The sequence below is a fragment of the Callorhinus ursinus genome, unplaced genomic scaffold (assembly GCF_003265705.2).
Source record: "Callorhinus ursinus isolate GAN/ISIS: 27379988/994484 unplaced genomic scaffold, GSC_fseal_2.0 scaffold31, whole genome shotgun sequence".
In the NCBI taxonomy this organism is placed as follows: domain Eukaryota; kingdom Metazoa; phylum Chordata; class Mammalia; order Carnivora; family Otariidae; genus Callorhinus; species Callorhinus ursinus.
Genome location: NW_027397093.1, coordinates 12,990,606 through 13,017,590, shown reverse-complemented (window position 1 = coordinate 13,017,590; position 26,985 = coordinate 12,990,606). Strand labels below are relative to the sequence as shown.

General features: G+C 43.6%; 1 protein-coding gene across 2 annotated transcripts in view; it reads right to left on the bottom strand.

The window, feature by feature from the left end:
• Nucleotides 1-4,285: 4,285 nt before the first annotated feature.
• Nucleotides 4,286-26,985, bottom strand: part of MICU1 (mitochondrial calcium uptake 1) — a 247,185-nt gene continuing 224,485 nt past the window's right edge. For both annotated transcript variants that reach the window (XM_073878854.1, XM_025850225.2), the window contains 2 exons: nucleotides 9,979-10,068; nucleotides 4,286-5,279 (listed from right to left, as the gene is read on the bottom strand). In XM_073878854.1, the coding sequence (XP_073734955.1) occupies nucleotides 5,119-5,279; nucleotides 9,979-10,068 (251 nt within the window). In that variant the 3' untranslated portion in view covers nucleotides 4,286-5,118. The remainder of the gene's footprint in view (nucleotides 5,280-9,978; nucleotides 10,069-26,985) is intronic.

The window sequence follows — 26,985 nt, the reverse complement described above, 5'->3', positions numbered from 1 at the left end:
TTAAGAAGTTTTGAGTTTCCCTTTAGCTATGTCTCACAAGTCTTAATATTTAGTATTTTCATTATCATACTCAGTTCTAAGCATTTTAAAATTTCCATCGTGGGGTGCCTGGGTGGCTCAGTCAGTTGGGTATCTCCTTTCTGCTCAGGCCGTGATCCCAGGGTCCCGGAGTCCTGGAGTCCCGGGATTGAGCCCCAAGTTGGGCTCCTTGCTCAGCTTCTCCCTCCTCTGCTTCTCCCTCTCCTTCTGCCCCTCTCCCTGCTCTGGCTCGCTCTCTCTCAAATAAATAAAATTAAAAAAAAAATAAAAGAAAATTTCCATCATGATTTTTTATATAACCTATGTATGTTCTAAAATCCTCAAATGCATTTTTAATCTTTTTGTGTGTGTGTGAAGATTGCTGTATTAATTAATTCTTAGGTCACAAAATCACTCCCCAATCTGTGCTGGATACTCCTTAGAACTTCAGTTCCCAGAAACATGCTTTTTGGCCTTTGGACCTTTGCAAGCGCAGCAGCCTCTGCCTGGCCCCCCTCCCCTGTTGTTAGCTCCTCCTCAACTCACAGACCTTAGTGTTTTTGTTTGTTTTTTTTAACTTAAAAATAAATCACTTCCTTTGCAAGCCTGCCTTGAGCTCCCGAATCTGGACTGGGTGGCCCTTTTGCTTTACTAAGTGCTGTACTTAACCTTATTGTTTCCCTTCTCTAGAACACAAACGCCTTGAAGACCTTGCTCAGTGCCTGGCGCATAGCAGGTGAGCAGTGAAGAGTTGTGGAATGAATAGAGCAACTCATAACTCATTTGCTGGTAAAAATTCCCATTCTGGAGCCACAGGGAACAATCCACAAGCATTGCTCCTTTCCTCTTCTCAATTATAATCCTATCCATACTGTCTCTCTTCATCGTTATGATCCATCTCTGGCTGTTCATCCCACCCCACACCTTGCCGCCCAGGTCCCTGGGCCGCCGAGTCTCAGGAGCAGGGCTGGGGCGAGCCTGGATTCAGGCAGCCTCCCCTTACCTGCTCCAGACCAGATTCCCTGCCCTGAGCCTTCTTTTTTTTTTTTTTTTAAAGACTTTATTTATTTATTTGACAGAGAGAGACACAGCGAGAGAGGGAACACGAGCAGGGGGAGTGGGAGAGGGAGAAGCAGGCTTCCCACCGAGCAGGGAGCCCGACGTGGGGCTCGATCCCAGGACCCCGGGATCCTGACCCGAGCCGAAGGCAGACGCTCAACGACTGAGCCACCCAGGCGCCCCCTGCGCTGAGCCTTCTTACCAGCAGGTGGCGCTTGAAGCCTGAAAGCTGAGCTCGTGCCTGTGGTCCCTCCCTCTTCTAAGCCTCTCGGGGGCATACAGCCTGGGGGGCTGTGCTAAGGCTTGGGGCGGATGCTCCCGCTGGGGGACCTGGCTCCGGCTCCTATCCTGCTGTCCCTCTTTCCTGTCTGGTCGCAGCTGTGGCCTGGACTTCTCCTGTCTTAGACTCCAATTCAGTCCAAGTGCATATGCTTCAACCAGAGCTAAAATTAGGTGGGGCAATAAAAGCTATTAATATGATGATTTTTGGGGCGCCTGGGTGGCTCAGTCGTTAGGCGTATGCCTTCGGCTCAGGTCATGATCCCGGGGTCCTGGGATCGAGCCCCGCATCGGGCTCCCTGCTCCACGGGAAGCCTGCTTCTCCCTCTCCCACTCCCCCTGCTTGTGTTCCCTCTCTCGCTGTGTCTCTCTCTGTCGAAAGAAAGAAAGAAAAAAAGAAAGAAAGAAAGAAAAGAAAGAAAAAGGAAAGAAAGAAAGGAAGGAAGAAAAAGAAAGGAAGGAAGGAAGAAAGAAAGAGAAAGGAAAGAAAGAAAGGAAGAAAAAGGAAGGAAGAAAGAAAAAGGAAGGAAGGAAGAAAGGAAGGAAGGAAGGAAGAAAGAAAGAAAAAGAAAGAAAAAATGGTTTTTGAAGAGCATGCATGTCCTTAAACCCATTTTCCTTAGTAACTTTCTCTCCATATTCTCTCTGCTTATGCTTGTGGATGCTGCTGAGCCCAGGGTCACAAGGAATCCCACCAGCCTGGGTCCCCTCTGAGTTTCTTTCCCTCCCTGAAGCCTAAGCGCTAGAACTGGAGAATTGTTTTTTTTGTTTGTTTGTTTTTTAAGAAATAAAAAACAGCAGCAAACATAGAGAATGGCTGTGGGTATGTGGGAGCAATTTATTGAAACATTGCTAATATCACTTTTACATTGTCCAAGAGTTATTTTAAAATTAGCTTTTGGTGGTGGACTGTTTCTTTGACCACATCACTGCTCTGGGTCTGAACTTTGGGGGTGACGATTGCACAAACATTACATCGATTACAGCAGTGTTGTTACGGGCAGGCACATGATCCTTGGGAGGCACAGGAGGGGCTACTAGTCTTGTCAGGAAGATGATCCAGGTGGGCTTTTAAAGATTTTATTTGTTTGACAGAGGGAGACACAGCGAGAGAGGGAACACGAGCAGGGGGAGTGGGAGAGGGAGAAGCAGGCTTCCCGCGGAGCAGGGAGCCCGATGCGGGGCTCGATCCCAGGACCCTGGGATCATGACCTGAACTGAAGGCAGACGCTTAACGACTGAGCCACCCAGGCGCCCCCAGGTGGGCTTATAAAGAAGGGGACTGCTGGAGTGGAGGCTTGAAGGAAGAGGGGCGGATTATTCTATCTAGGTAGAAGAAACAATTTGAATAAAAAGAGAAGCACAGGGCGCCTGGGTGGCTCAGTCGTTGAGCGTCTGCCTTCGGCTCAGGTCATGGTCCCAGGGTCTTGGGATCAAGCCCCGCATCAGGCTCCCTGCTCCACGGGAAGCCTGCTTCTCCCTCTCCCACTCCCCCTGCTTGTGTTCCCTCTCTCGCTGTGTCTCTGTCAAATAAATAAATAAAATCTTTAAAAAAAAGAGAGAGAGAGAGAAGCACATATTGGCCTTTTGTATTCTTCAGTGCTCCCAGCCTATCCCAAGTGCTGCCTCGTGAAATCCTCTCAGCCTGCTCACATGACGCCTTGCTCAAGGACTTCTTTGGGGGACCCTGGCCTCTTCTGGGTGACTTAGCTGGTACCTCTCACCTGCATATTTAACCCTATTGTGCCAAAGTGTGGCCAGCCTGTCTTCTTGAGCACCTGGACCCCCTGTGCTTCCTCGGGCACTCCTAGTGGCTAAAGGAGCCCAGCTGGAATTCTATGTACCTGTAATAGATGAGGGCCCTTGACAGTGGGTTTCAAGATGAGGGTAAGTTCTTTACCCTCCCCTGCTGTGCTCTCTCTTACAGCTTCAGTGAACCCAGGCCAATCAGCAGATCTCTTCTTGCAGGGCAATGAATGCCCCATGAAGGCTGTGATTGGGACTTCTCTTTCAGGCTGGAGAAACGAGGATTGAGGGAAAGAGTGATTTGGGGATTCTGGGACAAATTTAAGAAAAGCTCAATTTTGCTGATGCCTCAGCCCCGGAGCGATGAGCAAGGCAAAGGCTACACTTGGGTACCAGGAATTCATATCCCAAGAAAGGAAAGAGTGGAAGGTAGATGAGGTGGTGAGGTAGATTGAGAAATAATCTAATGTGCTCCCAGAAAGGATGTTGGAAATGAGGCTGTTAAATTCCTCTGGAGAAAATGCTGGGGTTGGTACTGTCACAGGTGCAGAGACCCAAGCCGCTGCTCTTATTTGGCAGATAAACACTCCCTACCGACTTCCAGGCCTCGCAGGAAGCACTAAGGTTTTGGTGTGGCGGTTCTATTTGGACTTGAGACACTCTCACGCCCGGGAGCATTACCTGGAGATTCTGGAGGCTGCAGGAATTCTGGAGGAGAACTGAAGGAGAGGCTTTTGGACCTAGAAGAAACCTGAGAGCCCATTAAGCTCAACCCTGACATTTTACAGTTAAGGACAAAGATGGGAAATTACTTGCTTGTTCAAGGTTACACTGAATCAGATTGGAGTCCATATAAAATACTGGGTGCTGTGGTTCTTACATTGAGGTCTGCCACACCAGATGATTTCTCATATACTCTCCCACCCCATCTCAGTTCCTAATCGTGGGGTCTGAGTTATCAAGGACTATGTACCTGGCCTAAGATGAAATGCCTTCCAAACTGTGGGGACGATGCCACCATTAACCTCCCAATGCCCTCACTGTTTGTGTCTAAAGTTGCCTTTCAACAGGGAGAACCAGACTGTGGTAGAAAGAAAACAGGTCTGCTGCTAGCCTGATCTCAAACCCAGTGGAGAAATGAAAAGTACCCCCAGAAGATCCTAAAATAAAAGACACAAGAGCCTTTGGCAGGGGGGTGGGGGAGTTTATTGCAAACTGTTATAATTAAAGTGATATTTTACAAGTGTTTAAGACAGAGGGCATACAGGCTGTGAGGCAGGCCTCCACTTCAGAGATGCACTCCTGGAGGGAAATGGCCCTTGCATCGAACACGGACTCAATCACTGCTGCGCATCAGGCACCGAGTCGCAGTGGAGTCCTCTGAGGGAGCCAGGGAACAGCTGCTCGAAATTCCAAATCTTGCTCCATCCCGCTGTGCACATCACCTTCTCGGAGCAAGCCTCAGAGCCACCCTGGGGACCGACATGGATCCTTTCTCTGACCCAGGCTTCCTGCCAGCTCAGGCTGCCCGGCTCTTCCTCATGACCATTCATCACAGCCTTCCTTCTGCCTTTGAGACGTCTTCCCAAGTTGTGGCTTAAAAACACCAGTGGGAGGAAAAGCAAGGAATGTTCTTAATGTAAGTCCACAGCCAAAGTGACTCAAGAACTGGGTGTTTCCCGGGGTGGGCAGGCATGTGGATGGCTCCCTGCATTCTTTATCCATACGGTGCTTGAAGTAGCATAGAGCTGATGAAGGTGCCAGAAACCTGACCTCTTAGGACTCGTTCATGTTTCTGAGAACCTATGGGGATGATCACTGGGCAGAAGCAGAGCCTCGCAGAAATGCTGAGCCAGGGGAAGGGCAGAGAGGGGAAACTGGGTGAATCCTGAGATCATTCCCAAGAGGACGGGAGCACTACTTCCAGAAGCAGCAGCCGGAAGGGTTGTGCCAAGGCTCTGCTCGAGGGGTCAGGGTGCTTCGGGTGGAGGAGGAGGTTCCTCTTGCAGTTCTGGGTTACTGTTTAGGCAAAGCGAAGTCCCAGGCAGTTTCCTGTGCACATTTCCACATGGCCTGCATGAGGCGGGTGAAACCCATGTCTTTGGGCTTCTCAAGGCCTCTCATCAGCCGCTGCTTCATGATGGAAACAAATTCCTTATTGCTCAGCTCCCCATTGCCTAGAGGAAGAGACAAACACAAGAGGGATAAGTGGAGGCCTTGGAACAAGGACACTGAGAAAATTCCATCGTTCACACAAGGTGGGTTCCGGAGCCCAGTGCACTCTCACAGCCAAATTCAAACGAATGGTTTGCTCCTTCCTTGATGTTTCCGATTACAAGTCAGTGACAGTTTAGTGTAGCATGACAAAAGTTGAACAAGAATATATTGTAGGTCAGGTCCTATACTAGGAGTTGAGAATAAAGAGCTATTAAATAGGACTTGGCCCCTTGAGATACTCCCAGGCTGTGGGAGAGACAAATGCATTATTTCAACAGTGTGGTAAATGCCATTGTGGCGTAAACAGAAGATGCTATGGGGGCACGGAGGAAGAGAGCTAACCCAGGCTGGGGGTGGTGCAAGTACAGAGCTGTAAAGGCCTCCTGGAGGTGACTCCTAAGTTAAATCCCAAAGGATGAGCAGAAATTGGCCAAGTAAAGGGGAATGAGACGGGGGAGGCATTCTAGGTAGTGGGAGTGGCATAAGCAAAGGCATAGGCAGGGAGCACCCGCCTGTGGAGTAGGTAGGAAGTGCACACGGGGGCGGCGGCGTGAACAGATGAGGCGGGCAGGAGACAGGTGCCCAAGGGTCTTGTATTTTCATTAAACGGTTTGTGCTTTATCTTCTAGGCAGTAGAGCACCACGAAAGGGCTAGAAGTAAGTAAGTGAGATGGAATTAGATTTCCATTTTGGATGGATTTCTCTGGCTGGATGTATGGGGATGGGACGGGAGAGCGGCAGTAGGGAGTCAGTCAGGAAGGCTGTTGCAATAGTCCAGGTGAGAGATGGAGGGGGCAGTTCATGGTAAAAACCAAAATCAAAATGTGGCTTTGGGTGAAGCCTATTTTCTCACGGCCTCCCATTCCACCCTCTTCAGTGACAGACTCTCAGGTCTGGAGAGGAACTTGGAGAGCATCTGGTTTAACCAAAGATCAATTTCTCAAGCCACACAGAACAGTAACCACTTCAACAGTAGAGGATAGTTACCCTTTGACTACATGCCCAGGAGTAAATGTCTGCTGATTAAAAGAGTGGCAGCCATTACTGGTGGTGATAAGACAATAGGAAACCATAAAACAGACTTTTACTAACAATTGGTCTGGGAAGAGAGTGGAAAGAAGGAACACAGGGTTTACTTTTGTAGACAGTACCTGAAAACCTAAACTGGCCCTTGTTTTCTGGCTGAAGGGAACATGGACAGCCTCAGAGATACCCACAGCAAGATCAAACAAACAAGCAAACCCAGGGAGACCTAATCTGTGTTATTCAAAGTCAAGAGAGGGACTGTCCTTGGGAGAGGAAGTGGCTGGAAGGCAGCACCAGGGGGCTCTGTGGTCCTGCTAATGTGATGTTTCTGGCTAATGCTGGTTACACAGGTGTGTTCAGTTTTTAAAAATTTAGCAAGCTGTATACTTACGATATTTGCACTTTTCTGTATGTATACTTCAATATAAAGAGTTAAAAAGTAACCTGGCTGGCTGAAAAGTAATCAGTAATATGGCTTATTAAGAATGTAATTAAAAGGGCACCTAGGTGGCTCAGTTGGTTAAGCATCTGCCTTCAGCTCAGGTCATGATCCCAGGACTGTGGGATTGAGCCCTGTGTTGGGCTCCCCGCTCAGCAGGGGTCTGCTTCTCTGTCCCTCCCCCAACTCGTGTTCTCTCTCTCTCTCAAATAAATAAAATCTTTTTTAAAAAGAATATAATTAAAAGAATAAAGAAGATCTAAATGAGATTCTTAATATTTTTATAAAGAGAGGCTTACGATGAAAAAATCTGAGGTAATTTAGGCTGCCAGGGCAGCCTAAATTTGCTTCCTGCTTCCCTAAGGCCAGAGCTGATCAATGTGATTCTGTTACTTATGAAGCAGGTATATGACTGAATGTCATCTGTGTGCATGTGTGATCTGTGAGTGCAACTCTAAATTCTGAGGTGAACAAGTCTGAAAAGTCAACGTCCTTTGGCATTTTGACCTAAGATCTAGTGCTGGGAGAAATAACAATGGCTTTTTAATTTAATATGTACTTCCTTTTTCTGTAGATTAAGAAAATAAGCCCTAGGGGCGCCTGGGTGGCTCAGTCGTTAAGCGTCTGCCTTCGGCTCAGGTCATGATCCCAGGGTCCTGGGATTGAGCCCTGCATTGGGCTCCCTGCTCAGCGGGAAGCCTGCTTCTCCCTCTCCCACTCCCCCTGCTTGTGTTCCCTCTCTCACTGTGTCTCTCTGTCTCAAGTGAATAAATAAAATCTTAAAAAAAAAGAAAACATTAAAAAAAAAAAAAGAAAAGAAGCCCCAGAGCTGTTAAATGATTTTTTTAAAGGTGATTCAAGTAGATATTGACAGAATCTCCTTCTAAAAGGCAGGAAAATCAAATTTCATTTCTCAGGCCTTCCTAGGAGAAGAAGGGAGCTGTGAGCTGTTTTTAATTTTATTTAATTTAAATTTAATAGCCACATGAAACTAGTAGAATATCATATTGGACAGGGTAGCACTAGAGAATAACCCACCCCTACCTGAGGGTGAGGCCATCTACTTGTCCTAACCCTGGAGTTTTCTTTCACCCAGACCTCGGTTGTGGGTGTAGGTGGGAGGTTTAAATAACTCAAGTTCAACTAGGTAACTTCAATAACTTAAATTAATGAACACCTGTTATGTGCAAAGTACTACCTGAGGTCCTATGAAGGGGTCCAAAGGTGAACAAAGAACTTGCTACTACCCTTAAAAAGCTCACATTTATAGCACCATTATTTTTTTCTTTTCTTTTTTTTAAATTTTTTATTGTTATGTTAATCACCATATATTACATCATTTGTTTTGGTGTAGTGTTCCATGATTCATTGTTTGTTCATAACACCCAGTGCTCCATGCAGAATGTGCCCTCTTTAATACCCATCACCAGGCTAACCCATCCCCCTACCCTCCTCCCCTCTAGAACCCTCAGTTTGTTTTTCAGAGTCCATCATCTCTCCTGGTTCGTCTCCCCCTCTGACTTACTCCCCTTCATTCTTCCTCTCCTGCTATCTTCTTCTTTTTCTTTTTTCTTAAAATATGTTGCGTTATTTGTTTCAGAAGTACAGATCTGTGATCCAACAGTCTTGCACAATTCACAGTATAGCACCATTATTTACAAAAGCCAAGATATGGAAGCAGCCCAAGTGTCCATCAACTGCTGAATGGATAAAGATGTGCTTTGTATGTATGTGCGCGCACACACACGCGCGCTGGAATATTACTCAGCCATAAAAAGAATGAATCTTGCCATTTGTAATGTCATGGATGGATCTAGAGTGTATAATGCTAAGCAAAATCAGTCAGAGAAAGACCAGCACTATATGATTTCACTTATGTGGAATTTAAGAAACAAAATAAGCAAAAGGAAAACAATTAAGAAAGATAAAGCAAGAAACAAGACTCTTAACTACAGCAAACTGCTGGTTACCAGAGGGGAGGTGAGTGGAGGGGGGTGGGTGAAATAGGGGTGGGGATTAAGGAGTGCACTTGTCATGATGAGCACCGGGTGATGTATGGAAAATTGTTGAATCACTATATTGTACACCTGAAACTAATATAACACTTAACTCGCTGGAATTAAAGTAAAAACTTTTTAAAAAAAGCTCACAATTTAGTAGGGAAGTTATTAGGTCACATACACAGAGACAGAGTACAACACGTAGGAATGAAGACAAACTGAAACAAGTTAAGGAATGGAAAAGCCAGAGTGACTCATTATTATGCTGGGACCAGAACAAAGGTTTCACCGAGGCAGGAACTTCTGACCTGGTTCCTGGATTCCATTAGCCTCGCTTCCTAGAGGAAGATGAGCCATGAATTCTGGCTGGGAAAAAAGCAGGGGAGGGAACAGAGAATAGAGGGAGGCGGCCGGCTTGGATTCAGATCCGAGCTGTGCTATTTACCATCACCTGTGTGTTCCTGGGAAAATGACTTCACCTGAGTCTCTGCGTCCTTATCTGGAAAATGTGGTGCAAAACAGTTCCTCCGTCAGAGGGTTACCTGAGCACCTTAGCACAATGCCTGGGTCTTAGTAAGCAGTGAGAAAAAGCGTAAGTCTCTGTGGTGAGTATTAGTAGTTGTAGCTGAGCACTGACGACAGCTGATGAACCAGGACCTCTCACATGGGCTAACCTCCAGAGTGGTCACACACACAACAGACCACTGAGAGCTGGGAGGCCAAAATGTGAATGACTGCAATGTGCTTTGGGAGGGGCAAGAGATCAGGACCACCTTCTTTCTAGACACAGATAATTGCGTGCTCCTAGTCTATGAAGCAGCAAGTTGGGTCTAATATTTTTGTTTCCTTTTTTTTTTGAGCTTTTATATTTGAGTTTATTTACCTTTTAAAAACACTACCAGAGTTGAATCGTTTCCTTTTTTAAGATCCTTATGGTTATACATTCATTCAGAAGGATTTGGAATTAGACAAATTGGAATTACAAGAAGAAATGGAAAACACAAACCAGGACCAGGGGTTCTGGTTCTCAGTGTCATGGTGCTGAGGGCTGAGCTACTGCTGTGGGAGAGGAGTAAGCTGAAGAGGTACAGGCTAGCGCACTGGGGCGGTCTGCAAGCCTCCAGTATCAACAGTGGCCACTTCCAGGACAGTCAGGCTCAGTTTTCCCGCCAGACTCGAGAGGGCCCCACTCACCATCACAGTCGAAAAGCGCAAATACCACATCACACACGTGGTCCGAGAGTTCCACTTTGGCCACGGTCCTGGCCACCTGCTGCATGGTCACTGAAAGAAAGAAAGAAAGATGCTGAATTAGCACAGCAGAGGGACATTCAGTTTTCGTTCTCTGAATGGGTGGGATAAAACTACTCAGTCATAATAAAGTTTTCAACTATACTTTAGGAAGTGAGAGTTTGGTTTTTTAACCCACAACACCCTTTTCCTTTTCACCCCAGGTTCCATTCCTGTCTACTGCTGCTACATTTTAGGAGGCATATACGGTTAAGTAAGAACGCCTGGTATTAAGTTCATAGAGACAGAAAGTAGATGAGCGGTTACCAGGGGCTGGGAGTATGGTGAATGGGAAGTTAGTGGTCAGTGGATACAGATTTTCTGTTTGGGGTGATGGATGTACCACAGTGTGAATGTAATTAATGCTGATGACTTGTACACTTCAAAATGGTTTAATTGGCATCTTTATGTTAATATATATTTTTACCACAGAAAAAATTAAAAATTTTTTTAAGATTCATCCATTTATTTTAGAGAGAAGGAGAGAGAGTGTGAGTATGTGTGGGGAGGGGCAGAGGGAGACGGAAAGGAAGAGAGAATTTTCAGTCGACTCCCTGCTGAACCTGGGAGCCTGCCTGGGCTCGACGCCACCACCCTGAGATCATGACCAGAGCCAAAACCAAGAGTTGGAGGCTTAACCCACCGAGCCACCCAGCCGCCCCCTACCACAGTAAAAATTTAAAAGGTGAAAAGCCACATAATATTTAAGGATGGGAATCTTTTTTTTTTTAAGATTTTATTTATTTGACAGAGACACGGTGAGAGAGGGAACACAAGCAGGGGGAGTGGGAGAGGGAGAAGCAGGCTTCCCGCGGAGCAGGGAGCCCAATGCGGGGCTCGATCCCAGGACCCCGGGACCATGACCTGAGCTTAACGACTGAGCCAGCCAGGCGCCCCAAAGATGGGATTCTAATGGTCTAGAGCATGCACTGGCGGCTTTCCTAATAAATTTTCACCAGAAGAGTGATAAAAACAGAAGAGTTAAAAGAACAACTAAGAACACCTGATATTACAATAGTCTCCGTCTTGGCATTTCCGCCCCCCCCCCACCCCGCAGGAAAGAATTTGATAATAAAAAGTCAAGGAAATAAGCAGGCTGCAGAGGAGTGGGAGGTGAGGGATGAGGAGGCCTGCGGCAGTTCACTAGGGCGGCACTGTTCCGCAGCTGAGTGCGGGCTAAGTACCTGCATCCATGAGCTCCCTGCCCTTCCTCCCGACCGGCTTCCCACCCGCCACTCTGTCTTTTCCAACTGTGCCCCTGGGGTCACAGTGGCCCACATCGCACTAGTTCAGTGGCTGCAGCCTTTTTTGTTTTTCTTCTTCCAGACTTCCACAGAAAATCTCTCCTCTTTTAGCATTTTCTCTTCATCTGACATTTACTGTTAAACACTGGCACTCATGTGAGAATTGGGTTTCTCATGAAAAACAAGCCAGGAAGGGCTAGGCCATTTCCGTCGCCTATCTAGGGGCACGTATAAATTATGTTATTGCTTACAGATACACTCTTAAGTGAGATGAACTTCGGAGGAAGGAAAAGGATTGATTTTTACTTATCAATCACCTAGCAATGAAGTGTTCTCTCTAAATATCGGATTAGATTCATCCAGAAGCAGTATGAACTTGAATTAGAGTCAGTGTGCCTTCTCTGATTTCATTCCTATACTTTCAGTTCTTTCCTGTCATTTTCTTCTGCATTCGACCTTTCACTTGGCCTCTGTCACCTCCGTTTATTCACCACAGTGCCCCCAAGGTCAGCAGATACAAATACCAGAACAAGGCAGAAGTGCAAGGGGACGCAGGAGAGAAGCTGCTTGGGGTCCCGAGACGTGAGTTCTGGTTCCGGCTCCACCACCCACTTGCTGTGTGACCCTGATGAAGTCGCTTGATCTCTTTAAATTTTTCATATTCACATGAGGGGACCCACAAGATAACTGCCGAGGTTATCTTAGTTCTGCAAAGAAGAGTTGGTGTTTTCTAGAATCTGAGGGTGGAGGTATACAGAGGTAGCTGAGGATTGGTGTGATGAAGGGGAGAGGAACGCTGTACTGGCCACATGCTAGGCTATGCCTTGGTGTTCACAGCCTCTGGCTTGAGGGGGACGCCTGCCCAGGAGGGCAGGAAGAGCCAGTCTTCTCACCCCGCACTCAGGACATGAGTTAGGGTGATGGAGACATCAACGTCCCTCGGACCTTTTAAGACTTAAGCAGAAGATATTATTTCAGTGGATGTTCATGAGATGTGGTTAATTGCTGACAGGGGAGTTGAAGAAGCTGCACGACTGTAGAAGTTCTAGGGTCTAAAAAAACTTCGCCTTGTAAGTCTAGACACTTGATTTTCTCTGCTGGCCCAGGAAGAATTGATTCCTGCTAACTAAACTGCCCAGGAAAGGAACAGAAATCAGCAGGCCAATTTACAACAAGAATAGTAACTGTTAAGAGAACTAAAATGATAACAGCTGGTTGTTACACTTCTCAGTTGGAAAATCTACTAAGGAAATTCAATTCACCTCAGAAGATTGCTCAGTGCAAACAGAATCAGATTAGAAGAAACTGGATGCTCTCAAACTGTAATAGAATTATCCTTTGCAGTCACAGAAATAATGTTGTGAGAAATGGATTAAAACCTGTTTTGTATTAAACAGGAACACTTTGTTATTAGCCATTCCTTTTTCTGCATTTTACATCGATCTCACACTTCCATCATAACTGATAACTAGCCTCTTTTCTCTTTCCCAGTTCCTTCCATTCTCTCAGGGCAGACTGCCTATTGCTGATTCCTCTTGATATTCCAAGTGCCCATCCTTCGCCCCAAGGAGACGGGCCCTTTCCTCTAAATAATCCATTAACTAAGTAATATCCAAGGATGTCAGTGAGAGCTCTTGACGATTTTTAGTGAAAAGCTCATTAAAGTGGTACTTAGTGGTTATAGAAAAAGGGACCTCTGGAGGCCACCAGCAGGAATGCCTCATTACAAATGCCATCTCTTTGACAGAATAATTACAGATTACATTCCATTTCACTTGGAGAGGGTTCTGACACCATTTGTACTATAGGGGGAAAAACGAGGGCTGCTGAGTCATCGTAACTCAAACCACTGGGATGTTAACAGCCAGCGAACAGCCTAGCTGGGGTGTCCTTTCCCCGTCCAAGATCCTCAGGTCCCCAGGGTATGAATCAGAGCAGTGGAGGAAATATTTCACTAACTGGTGAGCTGTCAAACTGTGAGCTCTTAGGACAAGCAGGATAACAGCAGATTACAAGCCACATGCTTTGACAGTTGGTCCTGAGAGTTGGCTCATTCATATTTGCTTCCACATTCCTGAATCAGAAAGTCATAATTAAATCACAGCAAGCAGAACACCGCCCCCCCACTCCCCCCCACTGCCCCGTCCAGGTCTTGACCTCCCCATGGAGACCAGGTATTGGTACTGGAATCTGGGTCTCTCTTATTTGAGGATGCTGACTGATGGCTGGGATTCTAGTTTCTAATCTGAAAGACGTCTACCTGGAGCATGAAGTCACCCTGGAGAAGGTCCAGGTTCCCCAAGGCCTACGTATTTCTTTGGTACAAATGTGGTGTGGCTGCCTGAACAACAGATGGACGTGAGATCGGGTGATTTCTACTAGACTAGGATAGGGGAGAATTTGTAGAAGCGGGCTCAACCGGCTCTTAAAAATGGGGTACCATTCAGTCTGAGTCATGCCAGGTCCCCAGTTTACTCTCTGTCATGATCCATAACTGGAGAATTCAACAGTAGAAAGAACATATGCTGAGTTTGTCAGAAGCTACATTACATAAAATTATTTATCACAGTGGTCAAAGAGAAGAAGGGAGAGTCCTGGAGGGATAAGAGCCCAGATACCCACTTGGAATCCCTTAGAGACCCTTAGAACTAGAAGAGACCTCAGAGATAAGTGCAAAATCCAGAGAAGTTAGTAACGTGCCCAGGGTCACACAGCTAGCTAGCTGGCAGCAGGGCTGGATCTAAAATCTACGTCTCCCGACTTCCGGCCCAAGGATCTTTTCCCTATGCATGCCGGAGCTCCTTGAACCCTTATATGGACAATACTAGTTCCCCCATGAATGTGTCCAGGTGAAAAGAAAGCCGAATCAGGGAGTGCTCCATGCTAGTGGGCAGGGATGAATAACCGAGTAGCTGGAGGCTGCCAAGAGTCAGCATTATAGTTTGATCACAGATCTGATCGCCCTATATGCTGGAAGACATTAGCATTCCCTTGGGAATACTGACAATTTCGGGGATAACGTACAAGGTTTATTAAACTGCAACCCAATGAAAAACATGTGAAACAGAGGCGGCCCTGGGAGCTCTTCCCCCGCAGTTGCTCTGATGCCCAGAGACGGCTCCAAAGAGTGGGCGTGACCCAGTTAGGAGCTGCCTGTCTCTTCCTAATTGCAAAGGTGTTTGGAAAGGTGATACGCCAAGTTGGGCTGAAGGTCTCTAGCTGTGTGGCCATGTGATTCCTGTCTTCCTGGACCGCAGTAGGGAACTGGCTTGTGACTGCCAAGGTTAAGGGAGGGGAGACATTTCTGCTTCAGCCCTGGAAAAGCTTATGGTACAGATGTCTTAGTTTCTTAAGTCCATCCCTAGATGGCTTTGGGGGGGGGGTGGGGGGGGGGAGAGGGGGAAGGATTTTCCTTTGGAGAGCACTTGTCCTTTCTTTTGTATCTTCTTCCAAGGTACTTTGGCTAATACAACACACACATTTTAACCTGATTCTGGGGGTCGGGGGAGGCAGGAAGGAAAGCATTCAAGGGAACTAGCAATTTAAGGAGCCAAGGGTGATGCAGTATACTAATAATGAAAATGGTAACAATTCTTTGTTCTGCATGGTGCTTTTAAGCTGCAGGCGGGTGCCCCCCCCCTCCCCGTGCCCTCAGGCTGCCCAATCATCAGAGGTGATGTTGGTGGTTCTGGCTCCTAAATACCAGTACATTCCAACAGAGAAGACTTGCAGTCAGGTTTCCTGAACCTCAGAACATCATCCCAGATGACTGCTTCAATGGGCTTACAGGCTTAATCTAGTACAAACTGGGGCGCCTGGGTGGCTTAGTTGTTAAGCGTCTGCCTTTGGCTTGGGTCATCATCCCAGGGTCCTGGGATCGAGCCCTGCATCGGGCTCCGTGCTCAGCGGGAAGCCTTCTCCCTCTCCCACTCGCCCTGCTTGTGTTCCCTCTCTCACTGTGTCTCTCTCTGTCAAATAAATAAAATCTTTTTTTGGCTTACAAATAAAATCTTAAAAAAATCTAGTACAAACTGATTTACAGTAAGGTTTATTGCCGTTATCCATTATTATATCTGGCTTCATCAAAAATCCTCATCATATTCTGTTCACAAAAAGCAAACATTTCTACCAGCACCATTAGGCAGTGATTTCAGCTGACACACCCAGAGAATGATCAGTTTAGTGGGGGAGACCATATATATCATTAAGATTGAGAAATACGTAGGAGAAATATCAGACATATTATTAGACACATGAGGGTTACAGTGGAATAGTGTGTATTAGGGAGAAGGTACATTCTGAATTTGAATTCTAAAGGACTGAAGAGACGACTGCTCCAGATCTGTGCATGTATGGCAGTGGGTGATGTGGGGGGGGGGCGGAGGAGTACTGAAAGCCGGAAGGGATGCTAATGCCTGGCTAGGGAGCTAGAACAGAAGGTGGAGGGGGCGGGTGGGTGGGGAGAGCATCAGGACAGACATTACAGAGTGCCAGTCAAGGCCCTTTGCAAGGAAACCTTTATAACAAAGCCAGCTCCTATTTGGAGACCAATTTCCCCTATTCACTTGTTTTTGGCTCCTTGGCTCTTTAAATTTGCATTCTTTTTATTTGAAAAAGCTGTTTTCCATTAGGTAATATATTCACCTGTTTGAAAATTCAAATGGTACAAAAGGCTGAAGTATCCTTCCCAACCTTATCCCCCAGTCACCTAGTTGTCCGGAGGCAACGAGTAGCTCCAGTTTCTCCAGAAAAATGGATATAAAATCAAATTTTCATTCTTCATTTCTTCCCACAAAAATGGTAGTATATGGGTTTTTGCTAAATATATGGGTTTTGCTTTACTCATTTAACGACATATCTTAGAAAGAATTCCATACCTGTACAAAAACAGTTCTTTTTTAACAGCTGCATAGTATTCCACCGGCAGGCTATATCATTTATTTAATCAGTTCCTAATTTATCCAACCTCAATCTTGAGAAGGAAGTACCTTTTATTCCCCCTTCCCTTACAACATTACTTCCTTGGTGGCCTGGTTCAACAGAACTTGAATCTCTGATAGCTAAGGGGAGAGCAAATGATATGTTTAAAATTTGGCTTGCTGAAATAACGTAAAAAGCTAAATATTCTTCACCTTTACAAGTGTCTCATCAAAGCTTCAGAGGCTTCTAAGGGTAGTAAACCTTGAAGTAACAGGGCTTGCAATAATTATTAATCTCTATACTTCCCCAGTTGGTGGAATCCCTTTTTGATCCTTTGCTCAGTGGGATGGAATGTTGGCTAATTTTGTCCTTATGTATCCATTTATGTGGATTTGGGGCAGTTTATCCTACCTCCCACCCTCTTCTCTCTCCCACTGGTAATCATGAATCTCTAAAGCAGCTCTCTCCCTCCTTGGGGCACTTATATAATTTTACTAAATCATAATATATTCAAAGTAATGTAGTTAAGTCAGAATCAATCTTTAGAATTGCTAAGCGACTTTAAATTTGGGAAAATAAACGAGGTCTCTGCAGAGAAACTGCCTCATAAAGCAAACATTTCTTTCAGAATTTGAGCTTCCTTGACTTCATCATGAATCATTTTAAACATTGATGACTTTATCTTAAATGAATGGAATCCTGGCCAACACTCCTCTTCACATATAAATGTTTTTACAAAATGCAATGATGAACTGAAGCACAGGGGCTTGCCTCCCACAAACTTTAAAAGAATTTATAAAATAGGAGCTTTCCCCCCATATAACCTGATCCCCACACATCTTTGTGACATTTCTACTCCTGCCGTCATGCTATGGCTGTCTGGGGGATGCTCTCTCATACATTTTTGCTGTGAACTTTTCCTATTTCTGCTTTCACATATAAGCACTGAATCCCTTATATAATTCTCTAGGTTCTTCTAGCAGCAGTGGTTGCCATGAACCAAAGAAAACAATGGTGTGGAAGTCAGTGAACCTAAATCTCTGGTGTCCATTTGTGGCACGCTACTGCAATTTGAGCAAGTCATTTCCTTCATGTGTAAATGAAGAGGTTAAAAACAATAAAGTAAGGGTTTAAATAAAATTATTTCCAAGCTCCCTTCTCACACTAAAACTTTATGGCTGCCATGTTATTTTTTAGATGACATGGCTTTAACCGGTTAAAATGTCCATATCTTCAGAAGTCTTCAAAGAATAAATGTAAAGGCGTGTATTTCTGGAATTATGGCTGTTGTGGCAGGCAGAATTCTGAGATGTTCCCCAACACTCCCATCCTCTGGTGTGTGTGTGTGTGTGTATATACCCTCTATAATCTCCTCTCCTTGAGTGCAGGCAGGACCTGTGAATATAATGGGATATCACTTCTGTGATTTGGTTACTTTATATGAAAAAGGTAATGGGATAGTCACTCCTATGAGTACAATTATATAATAAAAGAATGCAACTCAGCACACTGGGAAAAAGAGTCTCCTGCTGGCTGTGAAGAAGTGAGCTGCCATGTTGTGAGGGAGCCCTGCTGAGAGTGATCCCTGGCCGGCAGCCAGCAAGGAAAAGACCTACAACTGAAAGGAACTGAATTCTGCCAGGAACCTAAATGAGCTTGGAAGAGGACCCTGAACTGCAGATGAGAATGCAGCCCTTCTGACACTTGTTATACTTTAAACCTTGTTATGACCTGAGCAGAGAAGGGACGCAGAAACGGCTGACCGTCTGCTTTTGGCTCAGGTCATGATTCCAGGGTCCTGGGTTTGAGCTCCATGTTGGGCTCAGCAGGGAGCCTGCTTTGCCCTCTGCTCCTCCCCCTGCTCATGCTCTCTCTCTCTCTCTCTCTCAAATAAATAAATAAAATCTTAAAAAAAAAAAAAAGACTGAGTAGAGAAGCCAGTTATGCTGTGCCCAGATTCAAAGAACCTGAACTAACAGGTGTTTTAAGCTGCTAAATTTGTAGTCATTTGTTATGCAGCAAAAAAGCTAAGTGGAGAAGGTATTTATGGTTGGGAATGTCCTTCTGAGGTTTCTGAAATCACACTTCATATACAGCTGCACTCATTTTAGGTACATTTTACAGAACTGTCGATCTTCTGCAACTCCTATACCAAACTCCACAAATGAGATCTTTAGATACACTGGCCAAAGTCTAATTAAGTTTTAAATTTCTTAACAAGAAAATAAATTAAATCTGCCCCCTACTTTTGGGAATTCAACAGTGCTGCTCTGATTTTAAATGTATCTGATAATTATAAGTTAGTGCATTTTCACACAACTCTGGATGTAACTTTAGGCTATAACATGTCCCTTAAAACATTACTACATTCAGTAAAAAAGAGGATTTAATTATAGTCCTAGAATTTCAAATCTGGAAGAACCTTTGGAGATATTTAATATCACTCAAACCTGAGGGCCGGAGAAGTTGTGGCTCGCCCACGGTGTCAAGAAAACTAATGACACGGGAAGGTGACGTAGTTGTACCATTCTCCCCCTCACACTAGGCTTTTATTAGAGCATTTCACCATCCTTTCCAGGATCTGGCCATGTCTAGAATTAATTCACTCATTTAGTCAACATTCGATGACCATCTACTATATATAAAGAACTGTTCTACAATCAGAGTAGGACACAAAGATGTGGAAAACATGGTTCATGTCCTCAAGAGTTTATGGTGTAGTGAAAACTCTCCCTTGAATGCTGAGGATACTAGAGATGTTAACAGCGGTTAGATATTCCTAGAAAGAGTGAGGTTAAATAAGGATAATGCCTTCTGAAAGCAACGATCTCAAGAATTTTTGGATGAATGATGAAACTTTGGAGAAGCTCGAAGCTCCAATCCTCCTCATTAGTAAGTGCAAACAACTTATAACTTCTAAACTGATACGAAGCTCAAAAACGACTGAAAAAGGGGCGCCTGGGTGGCTCAGTCGTTAAGCGTCTGCCTTCAGCTCAGGTCATGATCCCAGGGTCCTGCGATCGAGCCCCGCATCGGGCTCCCTGCTCAGCAGGAAAGCCTGCTTCTCCCTCTCCCACTGCCCCTGCTTGTGTTCCCTCTCTCACTGTGTGTCTTTCTCCGTCAAATAAATAAATAAATAAATAAATAAATAAAATCTTAAAAAAAAAAAATGACTGGAAAAAAGCGGTAGATACTACTTCCTAAGAGAACAAAAGTAAGCCCCATGAGGTTCTAGAGTCATCTTTTTACTTTTGTTTAACAACTTTTTGCTAAGTTCTCATATTGGGAAAGCTTGTTTCCGGTCCTTAATAAGAGAATTGGGCAGAGGAAAGACAGTATCTAGGGGCTGAAAACCAAAACAGGCATCTGGGTATAATTATACTTTCCATCTGGTATATTAATATAGTATTCTCTCATGGATTGTCATAATAACCCTGAAGCAATATTCTATTATCACCATTCTACAGATCAGAAAACTGAGGCTTTGAGAACTTAAGTGATTTGTTCAAGGCCACAAAGCTAGTGAGTAGAAGGGACTCAAACTCAGATTTGAGTTTGAAACCAAAATTTATACTTACAAATTTCGTGCATATAGTTAACTCTCAATAAATGCTAGATGTTAGGACAGTATCTAAAAGTGTAGCAAAGCATTGCCAAACCAATGAGTAGAGGTGGTGAAGAACATCTTGATTATTAGAATCTGAGAGGTCCACATCTGTACATCCTATGTTTCAATGTTGAGAAATGGACTGTTTAGTATATACACATGTCTTTTTCTGTTCTGTGCTATCCTTTAAAGGGATACCAACTTTTCTTGTTAAGTGACCTTATTTAAGTGACTTTAGGCTTCTGTGTATTGGTTTCTTCACAAAGAGTAGTATGATTAGGAAGGTGAAGAACACAGATCTGCCTACTAAGATGTTCCTATGTGGGATAAGAAGCTGGATTAGATAACAACTCTGAGTCTATGTCACTATAAGGTATGCACTACAGATGTCAGAATGTGTCTGTAGAACCTGGTCCTGAACAGAAGAGACAACTGTATGGGGAAAATGTCATGTCATAGTTCATATTCAAGAGAAGGGCACTAACTCCAAAACACCATAGTTTACTAAAAGGCCTTTATTCTCACCCTAAGAATGGTCTATTCTTAGCCAAAGGGAACTGGAAAGAAATAGCCTAGGGCCTGTCTTTCTTAAGCTACTGAAAAGGATGGTTCAAAATGGTGAACCTTCATTGGCTTCAGGATTGCATTTCAGCAAAGATTTTCAAATTCCAGCAGCATTTTGGGAAATACTGAGAGGCAACATCATGGTGTGGAAGGAATATACATACTTTGGGATTAGAGAGGCTTGAGCTTGAATCGTGGCTCTACCTGCTTAGCTGGGTAACTATGAGCAAGCTGCTTTATTTTATATTTCCTCGTCCACCAAATAATGGGGGATAATACCAACTACTTTTCAGGTTTCAAGGATTAAGAGAGATAATGTCCATAAAGCACTCAGAGTTATGCCTGGCATACGGAAGCTGCTATGAAATGATAGTCACTATAAGTGTCCCAGATGTGCGATGGCCTCACAGTCCTCCAAATGACACTGCTAGGGGTCATTCTTAGGTCTCAGCAGAGGGTGGCAGTTTGTCTGTTAAAGGTAATTGTTCAGAATACAGCAGTTGGTTGTGTGTTAGAATTTACTCCATTACTAATTTCTAACTTCCCCAACAACCCAGTAGGGACCTAAATACCAAAAGACTAAGGCCCCTTTACTCATTCAAAATAAGAGACTCAAAGAATTTCAAAACCACAAAGATTCTTAAAGGTCATCTAGGCCATCCAGGTCACTTCAGAAATAAAGGCAACAGAGACGATTTGATATGACTGATATTTTAGAAAAAATACCGGGGGATATAACAAGAGCATCCTGCAGGAGTTATGCCACAGGCTTTACTAGTTATTCTCTTGGCTTGTCAGAAAGAAGGTAAACTGTGTGTATAGAATGACTATAAAAAATTAAGAACACCCATGTCATAAATTATGATTTACAGTCTAAGCAGGCTTGTGCTGGGGCATGAGTATTAAAGGCCATGGACTATATTTGTGTGATTATTCTCCTGTATTACCATTCAAAGGACACAGGGAACACAACTGGACCTAGAAGTTTACCAAATCGATAATATGCTGAGGTGCTTTATAATGGGGCCTCACCATACCTGGAAACCTTGTATTCTCTTCACAAAAGTAAGAATATTCTAAGTTACACAAACCATAGCTCATTTTAGAGCTCCAATTCAATTTATAACTTTTCGAAAACATCAGAGGATGCCATCAGGGAGGAAGTCATGTTCAGTTTTCCATTACCTTCTTCAGACCAGGTAAATCACTCAGACAGCACTTGAGAGGTTATTTATCTAAGTTCATGCCCCGTATGTGTATGAATAAGCAATAGAACCAATTCCTCTTAAGTGCTAAACAAGAGATGACCTATAGGGGAAATAGACACTATTTCATGGAGGAAGGTTCTTTCTTTTTTTAAAATTTTTTTTAAGATTTTTTTTATTTATTTATTTGACACAGAGAGAATGAGAGAGAGAGAGAGAGAGAGAGCACATGAGAGGGGGGAGGGTCAGAGGGAGAAGCAGACTCTCCGCCAAGCAGGGAGCCCGATGCGGGACTCGATCCAGGGACTCCTGGATCATGACCTGAGCAGAAGGCAGTTGCTTAACCAACTGAGCCAACCCGGCGCCCAGGTTCTTTCTTCAAATGGTCAGAATTCATCAAGGACATTTCACATTTGCCTGGGAGTTTGTTATTTTCACACGGGCCACGAGGAAATAAAGAAAGAGCCTCAATGAACTTTGTTATTTTTACTCTGGAGAGATTGGATCATGCTGTCATATGGTAAATCTGTAGTTGCCACCTGCCTGGGTTCTCAAACTGTTCTGAAGAACATTAGCTCTGTAAGTTGTTAAAAGACATTTTGGGGCAAATCAAGTTTGAGAACTATATGGCTCTCTTGGAGATTAATAATGCACATTAGCATATTAAAAAGTTGGCAGGAGTGGTGCTGCAGGAACAAATTCTGTATAACTGGGCATTTTCCAAACTTATTTAAACCATGGAACATTTTTTTTTTTAAACCCACAGAACCATTAACATATTGCAGTAAATAGTGTTCTTCACAATGCTGTTTGGGAAATTCTGTGCTAAATTATATCTAAAGACAGGTCTGCAAGCTCTAAAACAGCCAAGGAAGAGACAGTGCCAGGGCCTCTAAAAGGTGCCAATTTCTGAAGGTCCTAACCTTCTGGGAAAAAATTAAGACAGCCAGGACAGAGCAGAAGGAAGACAGAGGTACTCTGTCTCTATCCCTGCCCCACTCTTTCCCCAGCCCTAGTATGGGGCAGAGGCTCCACTTTTAATCTTATATCTAAATAGCTCTCATTACACCAAACTTGAACAGCTTGTATACTTCTCTTTCTCTCCTATTAGACTGCGAGCTTCTTGAGGGTAGAACCCAGCACAGTACCTATGCTGCTGGCTGGACAAATGGACGAACCACCCTAAATCGGGTTTACATCATCAACTTCATGATGAAAGCGGCTGACATTTATTACACAGTTGCATGCTAGGCACAAGGTTAATACCGTATGAGGTAGGCATCATGATCCTGACTTTAAAAACATAGAGACTAAATTCAGAAATGGCCCAAAGGAACTCAGCTAGTGAATGATGGAGCCAAGCTTAAAACCCAGACAATGGGACTTCAGAACCTGTGTTCTTAACCACTACACTTTCCCCTCTCCCTTCCAAGTTTCGCCTTAGCCGTAAAATCCCATGATTCTGCAGAGGGAGAATTCGGGTAGAACTCAAACCAGTGGAAAAATCCCTAGTAGGGCTGTCGGGATTAGGAAGGTTTGAAAGCAAAGGGGAAAGTGCAAAGAGAGGCTGCAGAGGACAGGCACCTCCGGCAGAGTGAGGGAACTTAGTGAGGACAGCTGAAAACACGCCAGTCTTTCCAGGCAAGTGCTAGTGTGTGAAGAGTTCACAGTACCGATATCACCCTTTGAAGCATGCAAGAAGGTGACATAACGTCAGGCCTAAAAGATAGGGGTCACAGACGAACATAATGAATTAATGGCGTGAGTTTGTTCTCTGGGTCTACTGGGAAAGGCAAGGGTTTATTGGCTTGAGATCCGATGTCTTATTCAATCCATCAAAATGTTTATTCACTTATTCATTTATTGGTCAAATATTTATAAAGTGTCGACTGTATTCCAGGGACTGTCCTAGGTGTGGAGAATATATCTACAAACAAGACAAAAAAGCATGAGATAATAAACACATGAGAAAATACCAGGTAGTGACAAATGCTATGACACACAGGCTGATGCAGTGACTTCAGGATGGGAAGGTCTTTCTGAGGAAGTGATTTATATGAGACCCGGATTACAGGGGCCCAAATACACCGAGATCATGGGAAAGAGCACTTGAGGTGAAGGAACAGCTAGAACAAAGGCCTTCAGGTGGGAATGAACTTGGTATGTTTAGAATATAAACAAAGAAAGTGTGGTGTGGAGTGGACTGGGAGGAAAGTGGTATTTGTATACTCAGAGTATACAGGGCCATGATATATGGACCCCGTAAGCCTGGGTAGAGAGAAGACAAGGGCTTTAGTAGGAGAGATGCAGAAATGGAGTTAGATGCAGGGTATATTTTAGAAGTAGAGACAAGGATTTATTGAAGAAATGAATGTGTGAGTGAGAGAACAAGAAATCAAGGCTAATGCCTACTTTTTTCGAGCTCCTGGATAGGTGGTATATAACTCAGTAAGTTACTGAGGGCCTACCATATACAAAAAATTATAGTTAGTGGTCTCTGCTCTGCCCGATTAGCTACATTTGTGGAAATTAAAGCCCTTGTCCATAATTTATGGATAGGAATTGATGACAATAGTGAAGGCAAAGGGTTTTAGGTTAATGTGTCTTTTTAAACAAATTAGAAGAACTATAGACAATATAGTTAGTTTTTTAATAATTTATATTGAGTAGTTAGGGAAGGCCTCTCTGAAGAAGTGACATTTGAAATGAGACTTGAAAGACAAATAGAAGTTAGCCAGGTAAATAGAAAATCAGGTTTCTAGAAAAATTTAAGGTTTTAAACAGACAATACAAGTATTCTCAAGGTAATTTAAATTCACTCTCCCCCCGGCCTCCCATTTTAGTATTACTTGGTGGACTACTTATGGGTGATATTTAGTTCTTGGTTGCTATGGTGGGTTGAACGGTGGTCCCCTAAAATATATGTCTATATCTTAACCCCTAGAACTTGTGAATGTGACTATGTTTGGAAGAAGGGTCTTTGCAGATGTAATTAAATTAAAGATCTTGAGATGAGATCTGGGCTAAGGATTACCCAGGCAGACCCTAAATCCAATGACAAGGGTCTTTTTAAGAGATACAGAGAAGAAAGACATGGGGAGAAGGAGGGGCAGGCCATGTAAAGACAGAAGCAGTGACTGGAGTTCTGCAGCCATGAGCCAAGGAATGACTAGAGCCACGAGAAGCTGGAAGAGGTAAGGATTCCCACCCCCTGGGGTTCAGAGGGAGCATAGCCCTGCCAACATCTTGATTTCAGATTTGTGACCTTCATAACTGCGACAGAATAAATTTCTGTTTTTTTAAATCACCATGTGTGTGGTAATTTGTTATGGCAGCCCTAGGAAATGAATACACTTGGCTTCTCCCTGCTACTTAGTATGAATCTAGGCCAGCTTCCCCTAGATATCTACCATTTTACACCCAGGGAATCCAAAGTTACACAGATAAAACAAACCAAGAAGTCAAAACAAATGCTAAATATCATATATCTCAAAGCCAAACATATATTTGGGTGTCAGATGTGACTGTGTAATTTTTAACACTGCCTCTGTTAGCAAGGATAATGAGGCATGGATTATATGGAGACTAAACATCCCAGGAAATGGCCTGAAGTCATTTGAAAGAAACAGTCTTTTTTTTTTTTTTTAACCACTAGGTTGCACTTTCCTTTGCCACTACTACCCTTAATCATTCTATTTTACGCACCCTATAATTTTATCTATTTATTTATTTTTTTAAAGATTTTATTTATTTATTTGACAGAGAGAGACACAGCGAGAGAGGGAACACAAGCAGGGGGAGTGGGAGAGGGAGAAGCAGACTTCCCGCTGAGCAGGGAGCCCGATGCGGGGCTCGATCCCAGGACCCTGGGATCATGACCCGAGCTGAAGGCAGATGCCTAACGACTGAGCCACCCAGGCGCCCCTGCACCCTATAATTTTAACATAGACAGTGATTCATCCAGGATAATTGTTCTTTAAAGCAATTCTACTGTCTTTAGTTGAGCTTTTCAAAAAGGTATGGAAATATAAAGAGGAGCTTATTAATTTTATTTTTACAATAAATGATGATTTGAAATCTTGTATCTTTGTAATTTCAGATGCTGTCAAATCCATTTTGTGAAACAGAGCAATAGAACCAAAGCTATTCTGGAGAAATAACACTGTGATATTACACATACATACATAACCTCTATGATACCATTAGTTTTTTTCCAAGGGATTCTACAAAGGTCAGAGGAGGTATTCTTTTAAATAAACAAATAAGCAAACAAGCAACTGTTATTTAAAAAAACCTATGTGGATTAAGAAAATGAAGTAAAAGGCATCCAGTTTGGAAAGGAAGAAGTAAAATATTCTCTATTTGCAGGTGGCATCATTTTATATTAGAAAATCTTAAGGAATCTACTGAAAAGTGCAGAGAAAGCAAGATTGTGTTTATAAAACCTGTCAGTGCTTTGGAGAGATTTAAAACTTACACATTGCAGTACCCAACAGTGAAATAAAGACATTGTCAGATCAACCAAAAGCTAAGAGAATTCATTGCTAGCAGGTCTGTACCATAAGGAAAGACAAAAGAAGTTCTTCAGACTGATGAGAAATGATACCAGATAAAAATGTAGATACTCAGGAATAAGTGAAAAGCACTCAAAGTGGTAAATACAAGTAAATGATAAATGTGGGTAAGTGTAAAAGATTATTTTTTTCTCATAATTTCTTAAAAAAAATTGTTGGAAGCAACTATCCTAATATTGTATTGTAGGGATTATAACATACAGAAGAAACACAAAGGACAACTATAGCATGAAACATAGGGTGATGGTAAATGGAGCTATTTGACTGCAAGCTTCTTAAATTTCACTGGAAGTGGCACAATATTAACTTTAAGTGAACTGTGAAACGTTAGAATTTCTAGAGAAACCATTAAGATATGAAATGCAAAGAGATATACCTAAAAGGCCGCCAGGTCCAATGATATGTCTAGAGAGATGCACTTATCTAAAGACACAGATAGGTGGAACATAAAAGAATAGAAAAAGACATACTATGCAAATAGGAACCATAAAAAAGCTGGAGTAATTATACCACCATCAGATAAAGTAGATTTCAAGAAAAGGTATATTACTAAAGATAAAGGGGGAACATTTCTTTTTTTTTCTTTATTCTTTTTTAAAGATTTATTTATTTATTTGACAGAGAGCACAAGCAGGGGGAGCACAGAGGGAGAGGGAGAAGCAGACTCCCCATGGAGCAGGGAGCCCAATGTGGGACGATCCCAGGACCCCAGGATCATGATCTGAGCGGAAGGCAGATGCTTAACTGACTGAGCCACCCGGGCGCCCCAAAGGGGGAACATCTCATAATGATAAAAG